This window comes from Acomys minous, assembly GCF_964271855.1.
Source record: "Acomys minous genome assembly, chromosome: 16".
Lineage (NCBI taxonomy): Eukaryota > Metazoa > Chordata > Mammalia > Rodentia > Muridae > Acomys > Acomys minous.
Genome location: NC_140498.1, coordinates 9,477,394 through 9,489,603, shown reverse-complemented (window position 1 = coordinate 9,489,603; position 12,210 = coordinate 9,477,394). Strand labels below are relative to the sequence as shown.

The following is a 12,210-nucleotide window of genomic DNA, read 5'->3' as shown; positions in this document are numbered from 1 at the left end:
CCAGTACTTAGCCATCTCTCCAGCCCATGATTTCTTTTAGAACCATGCAATTGACTTATGTGATATTAAATGACAAAAAAACAAAACAAAAACAGGCAAATTTTATTTCTGCAAGGTCTATATAAATAGCATAATAGATACTTTTAAAGGCGCAAATGTCTGAAATATGCGATGGCCTAGATGAATCTCAAAGATCCATTCTTCTCCTTGTGCTAAACAAAAGGAATCAGACAGACTATACACTTGGTGGAATTTAGCTCTTAAATGTCACGCAAAAGGTCCTAATTGTTGGGGCATGGTCTGGTGCTTTGTATTTGATTGGATTACCATTGTCCCGTCTGTCTTTATCCCCACCACCACCACCACCCCGTCTGTTTGCTGTCATTTATAAGCAGACACTCATGTACCTCAAAATGATGTTGCACCCTTGCCTAAGAAATTATTCTTGATTGGCTGCTTAAAAGCCCTAAACCTGGACAGGGCAGAATGGAGTGGGTGTGGCCCAAGTTCATGGGGTTTGAGGAGAGAAGGGACTTGGGAGAAGGAAGCAGACTGGAGAGAATCACCATGGGATAGGAATAAACCATGTGTTCCAAGAGGAGGAACTCTGAAATTCTACATGAAAAGAAATGGCCCAGATGAACAAAATTGGCACGTATTTTGGGATTATGGGTGGAAGGTAGCCCAAACAGAAATTATTAGAAGCAGATGGGATTATTAGAAATTATTAGAAGCATGGAATGGAGGCTGGGATATAATGGAAGGTAGCTTAGGAGTTAATATCTGCTATGCCCCAGATAAAACAAGGCTATTCTAAAATATACCAGGTGTCTGTGTCTTTAGTAATTGTGAAAGCGGTTAGATAATACTGCCATAATAACTTAAGCTTGCAAAAATAAACAACAACAACAAAAGCATAATACTGTTTAGAAGTGCTGGAGCTTTAAGGAGATAGAATGCAGTAGCTTTATGTCACTGGTAGCATTTCCCCAGTGTGAAATGACTAATGGACCCAACCAGATACTCCAGATACTGATACTCCTAAAACTATAAGCCAAAAGCAAACATTTTCTATTTCTAAGTTGTTTATGAGGGTGGGTGGGTGGGTGGGTGGGTGGGTGTGTGTATGTGTTTTGTTGTTGTTGTTGTTGTTTTTTAAATAGTAGGAGGAAGCTGACTCCATTTATACTTAATTAGAACACTATTAATCAGAAACTAAGAATGGACACCTGACCACAAAGAAACCTAAAGAAGCCGGTTGGTCGGTGTCCATGGTGGCAAAGGCCTTTAATCCCAGTACTCAAGGAGGTGGAGGTGGAGGCAGAGGCAGACAGATCTCTGTCGTGTTTGAAGCCAGCCTGGTCTACACAGTGAGTTCCAGGACAGCCAGGGCTACAAAACTTGTCTCAAAAAAAGAAAAAAGAAACCGAAGGAAATACATTGGGGTGGAAGAGGTCATTTACACACAGGTGCACATGCTTATTTAACCACATCAACATACACATCTGTGACTGCTGACCTTATGTCTCACAGTAGCAGCACACAGAATAAAATGGTTGAGTCTTAATCACCTGGGGAAAAACAATGTGGCTCCTAAAGCCCCTCCCCCAGGGTTCCCTTATGAGCATACAAAAGCACCTACACTGAGAGCAACTGATCAGAAAAACAATAGATATACATTAGATTTAGCTTTCTTTTCCCAGTTTTCCATAATGAAAAAGAATTGCTACTACAAACAATAAAATACGTAACATAAAACTACATTTTATATGTTGAATAAAATCAGCAAGTATACATAGATTATAAGCTCTTACTTTCTCAGCATGATTACACTATTAGAAGCTGAGAAAGTTTGAATATTTTCCAAGTCAAAAATTAAATTATATGCAAAATATCTTGATAACTACAAATTATTGTAGCCAATAGATTAGAATACCAATATCTGATCTAGGCATGATCACAGTCCTGTAATTCTAGCACTTACAAGACAGAGGCAGGAGACTGCCTCAAGTTTGAGGCCAGCCTGGTCTTAATAGTAAGTTCCAGACCAGAAAGAGTTACATCAAGACCTTATCTCTCTTTAAAAAAAAAAAAAAATCTATGTGTATATGTATGCATAAAATAACATCCCTGAAAAATAAGGCCATTAAGTAAAACATTTGATTTACTAAAATATTCCATTTATTTCTCTCTCTCTCTCTTTTTTTTTTTTTTTGTTGTTGTTTATTTTGGTTTTTGTTTTGGGGGTTTTTTGGTTTGGTTTTGTTTGCTTTTTGGTTTTTCAAGACAAGTTTCTTTGTGTAGCCTTGGCTGGAACACATTCTATAGAGTAGGCTGGCCTCAAATTCATAGAGATACCTCTGCCTTTGTCTCCCTAATACTGGGATTAAAGGCGTGAGCTACAGTGCCTGGCTAATATTCCATTTCTTAGTTATGCCAACAAACTGTTAGTAAACTATATATTCCCATGGACTCTTAACCATATATTTCACACCTGTAATAGATGCACTTTCAGATTTGAAAATAACTATAATACATATCTAGCTGCTCAACTCACTTAGAATCTTCCTTCTCATCTTTTTCTTCATCATCCTTCTTTTCTTCTTCCTTTTTCTCTGTTTTTTCTGTTTTATCCTCTTCTTTTTCTTCTACTTTTTCTTCTTGAGAGGGACGGGCAATCTGCTGCTAAAATGAACCATTATTTGTGAGATAAGAAAGTAAAAGAAAGCATTTCTCAAACTGTATAACAAATTAAAACATTCACTCGGAAATATTAGTAACAGGGAAAATCCCATTTACAACAGATGGGCACACGAAGAATAAACCTAGCCAAGAAATGAAGGAAACTCTACAATGAAAATCTTAACATAGTGAGGTGCTAGAGAGATGGCTCAACGGTTCAGGGCACAGCACTCCCTGCTCCTCCAGAGGTCCTGAGTTCAATTCCTAGCAACCACATGGTGGCTCACAACTATCTATACCCTCTAATGCCCTTTTCTGGTGTGCAAGTGTACATGCAGATAGAGCAATCGTATACATAAAAACCTTAAAAGAAACAAACAAAACAACTTCAAAGCTTAAAAAAGGCTAACATAGTGAAAAACAAAAGTAAAGAATATAAAAAAGACCTATTGTGTTCATAGACTAGACAAATTAATAGTTAAAATGGCAGTCTTTAAAAAATGTATGTTTATGTATGTGAGTGCTCTATCTGCATGTACACCTGCAGGCCAGAAGAGGGGATTAGAGGGAACAGATGGTTGTGAGCCACCATGTGGTTGCTGGGAATTGAACTCAGAACCTCTGGAAGAGCTGACAGTGCTCTTAACCGCTGAGCCATCTCTCCAGCCCCTAAAATGGCAATGTTAATGAAACTGACCTAATCAGCCAACATAATTCCCATCAAGACTCCAATGAATTGTTTTTTTGTTTTTGTTTTTCGAGACAAGGTTTCTCTGTGTAGCCCTGGCTGTCCTGTAACTCAATCTGCAGACCAGAGCGGCCTCACACTCAGAGCGTTGCCTGCCTCTGCTTCCAGAGTGCAAGGACTTAAGGTATGCACCACCACTACCCAGGCTCCAGTGAGATTCTTTACAGAACAAGTATAGGCAATCTGATCTATAGTTCATATGAAAACAAAAGGTCCTGGATGGCCAAAAGGCAATGCCAGAAATCTCTAACTGTGACCTCAAATTATACTACAGAGCCACTTTAACAAAAACTTACACGTACACCAATAAAATATAGAACCCAGATACATACAATTACAACTGCTTAATTTTTAACAAAGGGTTGTTCAGAGTAAACAAAACAAGTTTCATTCAGCTAAGCAGGTCTGCCCAGCATGAGATAAGATATTCACTAGAGCCAGCACTCGGGAGGCAGAGGCAGGTGGATCGCTGTGAGTTCGAGGCCAGCCTGGTCTACAAAGCGAGTCCAAGACAGTCAAGGCTACACAGAGAAACCCTGTCTCGAAAAACCAAAAAAAAAAAAAAAAAAAAAAAAAAAAAAGATATTCACTAGAATTGAAAGAGTACAATACAAAAGCAAGCGATAATTGAAACTGAAAAAGTAAAAGAATCTGTGCTCAAGTGTGAACATGCCTAGGGAAGCATGGAGCAAGTAGCTAACTATATTCCTAACACCTATATATACATTCTATTCGTATTCAGCAAAAAATCCCAAAGTTAAGCCAGGCGGTAGTGGTGCATACCTTTAATCCCAGCAGAGGCAGGCAGGTCTCTTTGAGATCAAAGCCAGCCTAGTCTACAGAGTAAGTTCTAGAACAGCCAGGGCTACAGAGAAATCCTGTCTCAGAAATTATCATCATCATCATCATCATCATCATCATCATCATCTAAAACACTCAAGCTAATAAAACAGAAAAATTAATAATCCACTTAGCAGACGCTTAAAGGTGACTAGACACAAAATGACTAAGTTATTTGACAGTATAAAGGGGTCAGAGAGAATGCAGCACATAGGAACGTTTTCTTTCAAAATGGACTCAGGTAATAAACTGAAAATTTCTTAAGCCTATATTGTCAATATATAATAACAATTAATGCCTTTAAAGTAACTAAATTTCATATTAACTTTCCAGAGAGCGAAAGGCATCAAACAACAAAAATGCACAATGATGACAGAAATAATGACAACAGCAGCTACTGTTCATTGACCACTCCCTAAATACTTAACATTGTACTCTGAGGAATCTGTGGTCACAGTTTCCATACTGATCCTAACAAAGAAGCACCACTGCTGTTACCAACAAACACAAACACCCAGGGTCTAAGCAGAAATCTAAGAACATATAAGGTATGAAGCCCTTGGCGTCATTCTCCAACTTTAGCCTCTCTAAAGGGTTCTTCATAACTACTGTTTACTTAATAGTGTAGACTGAAGCTGGGTTGTGGTAGCCCACAACATCTGTAATGTGATCTGATTTCCTCTCCTGCAGACAAAGCACTCATATACAATAAATAAATATAAAAAAGAAAAAAATGAAATTAAGTATTTGAAAATGAAGAATGTGTTATTTAATAATGACATGTCTGGCAGCACTTGTCACAAATAGGCAACATAAAAATTCAATCTTCATGTGGCTTCACAGTGACATACTTACTAGGTATAAGTGATTGAAATTATAGCATGTCCTAACAAAACAAATTCCTTCTTCTTCTTGGGTTATGATTATTATGATTATTATTGTTGTTGTTCTTAGTGTGTGTGTGTGTGTGTGTGTGTGTGTGTGTGTACACAAGCACCCAAGAACACCAGAAAATTGTAGACATCACGTACCCTGGAGATGGAGTTGCAAGAGTTGTGAGCCACCTGACACAGGGAGCTAGGAGCCAAACTGGGTCCTCTGCAATAGCATTAAGTGCTCATACAGAAAATAATATTCTTAGTAGCCCTTATGTTTGTTTGGTTTGGTTTTTCGATGCAGGGTTTCTCTGTGTAGCCTTGGCTGTCCCAGACTCACTTTGTAGAACAGAATGGTCTCAAACTCAGAGAGCTCCCCCTGCCACTACAGAGCCTTTTATTTTTAACTACTATGTGTCTGAGTATGGACAGGTGCATTACAATACAGATGCCCATGGAGGCAAGCAAAGGGCATCTGATCTCCCAGAGTTAGACTTACAGGTAAGTGGCTACATGTGGGTGCTGACAATACAGCTCTGCAAGAACAGTTTGCACTCCTAACTTCCAAGGTATCTCTCCAGCCCAATCATATTTTTTAAGAGTTATTAATTTATTATTATGTATACAGTGCTCTGCCTGCATGTACACCTGCATGCCAGAAGAGGGCATCAGATCACATCATAGAGATAGTTGTTAGCCACCATGTGGTTGCTGGGAATTGAACTCATGACCTCTGGAAGAGCAGGCAGTTCTCTTAACCGCTGAGCCATCTCTCCAGCCCCCTGCCCCAAGCATATTTTTTATTTGTGGATTGCAAGTAACACCTGTGTGATATTCTTTTGTCTTCATATTTCGATCAACTTTGAAATATTTATCTAGTAATATAACATACCTGATTTCTGCCTCTGCGTTTTCCGTAATTCCTTCTCACTAGAGCTTTATAATTCTCATTTTTCTTGGTTAAATAGTAATATAAAACACAGTCAGGCACACTCTGTAATAGAAAAGTTTTACTTAATTTCTGTAATAAAAATATTTTATTTAATTTTTTTGTATTACATTGTATTTCATTTCATGTTCAAATATAAATATTTTCAAGAAAAATTTCTAGTGTAATCAAATCATAAATTAAAAACAAAACCACACATCCTTACGTATAAGCATATATAGGCTAGACAGTCACCCAGAGCATACAAGACATCTACAGTTGCCTTAACCCAAATTATGCTTAAAGATAGAAAGAGCCACCAGAAAAATTCAATGTGCTCTTACTAACTAGCAGTACACTCTCTTTCTACTATATAAGTAAATACTCACAAACACGAAAGAAAGGAAGGAAGGAAGAAAGGAAGAAATCAGGATGTCCCAGTGTCCCCACTACCTCAGAGGGTTTCTCTGTGCATCCTGGCTGACCTGAAACTCTCCTCTGCCTACCAAGTGCTGGGTTTAAAGGTGTTCACTACCACCTTCACACAGGATTATTTTAATCTGAGAGCTGAGAATTTTAAAAAATTCAACATATAAAAAATAAAAAACAAAACGAAACTCAACATAATTAGCATATTCTTTAGGAATAGACATGAGATCATTTTCAATAAACAATGAAAATTGCTTTTGGTTCTCTGTTAAAAAGTACATTTTCAGGCTGGAGAGCTGGCTCAGAGGTTAAGAACACTGTCTGCTCTTCCAAAGGTCCTGAGTTCAATTGCCAGCAACCACATGGTGGCTCACAACCATCTGTAATGAGGTCTGGTGCCCTCTTCTAGACTGTAGTTGTACATGCAGGCAGAGCACTGTATACATAATAAATAAATAATTTTTTTCTAAAGTACATTTTCGAGGCTGGTGAGATAGCTTGGCAGTTAAGAGCACTGTCTTCTATCTGCTCTTCTAGAAGTCCTGAATTCAATTCCCAGCAACCACATGATGGCTCACAAACATCTATACGAGGGTTCTGATGTCCTCTTCTGGCCTGCAGAAGTACATGCAGATAGAGCATGTACACAAATCTTTAAACAAAAACAATTTTTTCCCCCTAGACAGGGTTTCTCTGTGCAGACCTGCCTGTTTATGAACCCAGAGATCTTCCTGCCTCTGCCTCCAGAGTGCTGGGACTAAAGGTGTATGCTACGACTGTCTAGCTACTTAAAATATTTTTTAAGACTTTGTTTTGTTTTGAGGTAGGGTCTCAATTATGTAGTTATGGTTGGCCTAGAAGACACTATATAGACCAGAGTAGCCTTCTCTCTCTCCAATGCTGGGAGTAAAGGCAGGTACCTCCACACCCAGGAATGTTGAATTCTAGTTATGTGTGTGTGCACGCATGTAGATATGTGTAGAAGCCAGAGGTGTTGAGATCATCCTGAACAGAATCACAACTGGTTGTGAGCCATCTTCTGTAGGGGCTAGGGACCAAACTCAGGTTCTCTGTAAGTGCAGTAGGCACTCTTAACCAGTGAGCCATCTCCGGCCCCTGTGTTTGGGATTATAATGTAATTATAATTTTATATATTAATAAGTCACCAGAATCTTGTCACCTATCACAGTCCTTTGTAAACGCAGTTCTAATTATCTATTGCTGCTTGTTGGAACACACAAAACAATCCAAATATACCACAAGCCTAAAAGGAATTCTCTGTAAGCTTTATCATACCTTCCTTTCCAAGTAGGATGCAATTAATCCAAAGTTTTTTGGATGCTGGATAAACCTGAGTTAAAAAACAAAAAGAGTATTGAGATACATCATTCATCCCTAAAGAGGATTTCTATAATAGATTCCCCCAGAGGCTCAGGAAACATGGGGGGTGGGGGAGGGTGCAGCCCCACTGAACTCACTGACTCAAAGCCCACGTTACCTGCACAGGACCTGTGCCATGTCAATTCCCTTCCACATTCCAGCACAGAAGGGACAGGGGCTGTGGAGACCCAATCCCAGGTGAGGAGCTACTACCATTTAATGGAAGGGAGAACTATTTTTCCTCTGTTAAGTAGTTAACAGTGTCTTAGTAAATAACCTTATGGCCAACTCAATGGGTCACTTTTTTAGAAAAATGAAAGCAAAAAGGGGATTTGTTAGGAAGAAGTCAAGAAGAAGATGACGATGGAAAAAGGGTAAAAGGGTGAATATGATAAAACAAATTATATGCATTTATGAAATTATCCAAGATTAATGTAGAAGTATTAAGAATATATGCACATACAAATGTTTTAACAAAATAAGGAAAACTCAAAGAATTATGTCTATCCTAATCCAAAGTTACTGCTCACAGCCCACTGACAACTAGACAATCATCAGAGAATTTTTAAATGACAAGAATTCTAAAGGGAAGTTTTAAGTTCTGCTGTTTTGTTTTGTTATTTTGGGTTTTTGATACAGGGTTTCTCTGTGTAGCCTTGGTTCTCCTAGACTCACTTTGTAGATCAGACTGGCCTCCATTTCACAGCTATCTACCTGCCTCTACCTCCCCAGTGCTGGGATTAAAGGTGTGCACCACCACGCCCAGCTTAAGTTCTGTTTTGTTTTTTGTTTGGTTTTTGAGACAGGGTCTCACTATGTAGCCGTGGTTGTCCTGGAACTCACGACGTAGACCAGGCTTGCATCAAAATCAGAGATCCACCTGCCTCTGCATCTCGAGTACTAGAATTAAATGCACGCACTCCGTTGATTGTGAATTTTTGTTCACATTTATCCATTAACCATTATCCTACCTACAAGTTTCTAGTAAGATAAATTTACCATATCTACTCCAATGCCAAACTGGGATGAAAGTTTTGTGGAAATAGTTCACTCTCAAGTAAATGCCAAACAATTTTACTAACATATATAAGCTTCTATTAGACAATAATTTAACAGTTTAATTACTTGTCCTTAAAGATTTCCTTTTCATGGTCGGTCCAAACATTCATAAATTGTCTATCCTTATAAACCTTCATAGGATCCTCCATAAGCCCATTCAGATTGATGAACTTGACCCTTCTTTGCTCGGCATCAAACATCATAGGTGGAATCACAGATAGCTGCCGCATTTGTTTCTCATTATTCTGCAAAAAAGAAATGCAGTTTAGTTATGATAGTATTTAAACTAAAAGTTTTAAAGGGCTATAGTTTAAAACTATAATTTAATAACAATAATAGCATACATTATAGCATGTCATTATAATTATTTATTTCTAACACATTTGCACTGTTACATATAAATTACAGAAACAAGAATTCAATTTAAAAATTCTACTATGTTTGGTTAGTTTTGATGGGGTCTTTCTTGTATGTCTGTCTCTTCTTTCTTTTTTGGACAAAGTCCCATTCTGCAGTCTAAGCCAAGATTCTATAGCTCAGGCTGGCTTCAAATTTGCAGCAATCCTCCTGCCATAGCCCCTCAATGATGAGATGGCTTATGAGTATGAGCTACCATGCCCAGCTTATCCTTTACTTTTCTGACGACTTCTTAAAAAGACTGATGTCTTAAAAATAATGAAATTTGAGATCTATAAGATACAAAGTAATATACTGATAAAGTGGTCATTTTTTTTTGAAAAATTTAGCTATTGTATATTTCAACATATAATATATAGTTTGTTTGTTTTTTAACCTGTGTATTTAGATGAGTTGTCCATGCATGTGGAGGCCAGAGACTATCTATCTTCAGGAGTTTTCTGTAGTGCTCCTTACCTTATTCACTGAGGTAAGAGTTTCTCAACTGAACCCACAGCTTGTCTGGACAGGTGAGTCTCGCCAGGTGCCCTTTTAAGCACTGGAACTACAAGCAGCCACAACCCCCAAGCTGCAATGTGCACAGACTCTGCTCCTCACACTTGCACAGCAAGGGCTTTATCCACTGAGCCACCTCCTCAATCTTTTATCATCATTGTACAGAAAACATTCTTTAGCATTATTCCAGAGAGCGAGAGAAACAGTAACAAAGGGCTTAAGATCTTAAAGTCCCTGACCTGAAATTACTTAACACATATAGTAAGTACTTACAGCTAATGTTATATAATAGATTGAAAGTTCAAGATTCTTATCATTGTAATTTAAGCTGGTTTAATCTATTGCATATGTATGACTTTTCCCAAAGTATAATTGAAGATGTTTATAAGCACAAGCTTGCATTTAAAAGAATGTGTTTATAAAACTATAGTATTTATGTAAATATAAAAGCCTTTTTTCTCCTAAAAATATCCCTGAATTGTAAAGTTCTTACTAAGTGTCTCGTTCCAGAAGTACTCTGAATTGGTCTGAACACAAGTGTTTGGGATTGATACATTAGCTAGAAATCACTAATAAGCTTCTTTGGAATCCTTTTAGATGTACCCTAATGGAATCCAGAGAAAAGGAAGCATAGAAAGTTAATGTAGATTTATTCATGATAGAAATTATACTTATGCTGGGTAGTGGTGGTGCATGCCTTTAATCCCAGCACTCGGGAGGCAGAGGCAGATGGATTGCTGTGAGTTCGAAGCCAGTCTGGTCTACAAAGCAAGTCCAGGACAGGCAAGGCCACACAGAAAAACCCTGTCTCGAAAAACCAAAAGAAAAGAAATTATAGCTACAAATTCCAAAGGTTACCAATCATACATTTTCCAGGTGCTTTAAAAAGCAATATGGAATAATAGTTGTGTTTTAAAGGTCCCGAGTCTATCACTTGCACCAAGACCATGCAAGAGTATGTGTATTATATACATTGGACTTCAGTAAACATATCCCAAATATAACTTAAATGTATTGCCAAAAAATGTATCTCTCCTACACTAGGAAGAGATGATGCTAATGTGCTTAATAACAGTGTAAGGAGGACCCCCCCCCCAAAAAAAAAAGAAAAAGAAAAAAGAAAAAAAAGAAAGCTGAGAACAGCTGACCATTATGTTACAGTGCACAGAAGTATGTGTCTTATAAAGAGTGAGGCACATCTCCATGGCTGAATACTACAATCCTCCCGGAAATGCCCAAAAGATCAAATGACACTTCAGATTTTCCCCTTACGAAAACATTATCAGAGGTAAGAAAGAAGGGCAAGCCACTGGCACAAGTCTATTTTAATTGCTACTGCATCCTGAGAATTGAGGCAGCTCATAAAAGCCATCATATGACTTTCTACCTCCTTCATGGCTCAAGTAGTGACAAGAATTCACAAATAAGTTGTAGGAGCATATGACACACAATGAAGAGGTATAATAAAAACTTTAAAATCAATTCAAATGCACACTCTATATGAACAGGCTATTTTCACATCTGAGGAAAAATCATACAGCTTCTAAAATGTGGGTTAAATGAATACAGGCAGTATGTACAGACTAAAATTTTCTCTCTGTCACTAGTAATTTAATTTGATGAGATTGAGGAATTTGATGGTTCACTCCATCACTTGAATACCAATGCCTAGAGCAAAGTTCAGCTTGTAATAGAAGCCTACAAAAACATGTCAGGAAAAGTCGCCTTGATCCGATGGATAGAGAAACAGCCGTGGCACTCTGGAACAGGATCCTTTAGGATGGCCACCTAGTTCTGCTACCCATAGCACTGGGCACCCATGCCTTAGTTTCTTTATTTGTAAAATAATGGTGGCTAGAACATCTTATATTTTAGTTAGTGAGATAATACAAGTAATGTACTAATCACAGCAATTTAAAAATACCAGGTCCACTCTTCATAATAGTAATCCTACAGTAACCTACAACTTGAATGAAAACAGTCACACACAAAGAAAAAGTGCTGGAAGATTAGTAGAGACCAAACAGACAGGTTTATGACATTCACTGCTTCTGCTTCTTCTAAATCTGCATTTGTGTTTTGCCTGTATGTATGTCTGTATGTGTGTGTGTCAGATCTCCTGAAATTGGAGTTACAGATAGCTGTGAGCTGCCATGTAGTTACTGGGAATTGAACCTGGGTCCTCTAGAAGAGCAGCCAGTCATCTAAACAGCTGAGCCATCTCTCCAGCCCCATATACTCCCTATTTTTTTTACTTGTTAATGTGCTGAAAACATGTAAGCATAGGTTTTACATACCTGATTTCTAAATCTTTAAACAATTTAGACTAAATCTACCTTACTTAATTTTTCAAATGG

At 37.9% G+C, this 12,210-nt stretch overlaps 1 protein-coding gene across 27 annotated transcripts in view; it reads right to left on the bottom strand.

Annotated features, from left to right (window-relative positions):
• The window catches only part of NCOR1 (nuclear receptor corepressor 1), a gene marked incomplete at its 3' end in the record, with an annotated part of 137,217 nt that overhangs the window by 73,436 nt on the left and 51,571 nt on the right, over positions 1 to 12,210 (bottom strand). For 20 of the 27 annotated variants that reach the window (XM_084760849.1, XM_084760845.1, XM_084760848.1 and 17 more), the window contains 4 exons: positions 9,008 to 9,186; positions 7,799 to 7,853; positions 6,038 to 6,139; positions 2,558 to 2,685 (listed from right to left, as the gene is read on the bottom strand). In XM_084760849.1, coding sequence (XP_084616975.1) covers positions 2,558 to 2,685; positions 6,038 to 6,139; positions 7,799 to 7,853; positions 9,008 to 9,186 — 464 coding nt within the window. The remainder of the gene's footprint in view (positions 1 to 2,557; positions 2,686 to 6,037; positions 6,140 to 7,798; positions 7,854 to 9,007; positions 9,187 to 12,210) is intronic. The other 7 variants (XM_084760851.1, XM_084760843.1, XM_084760827.1 and 4 more) reach the window with 1 other exon arrangement.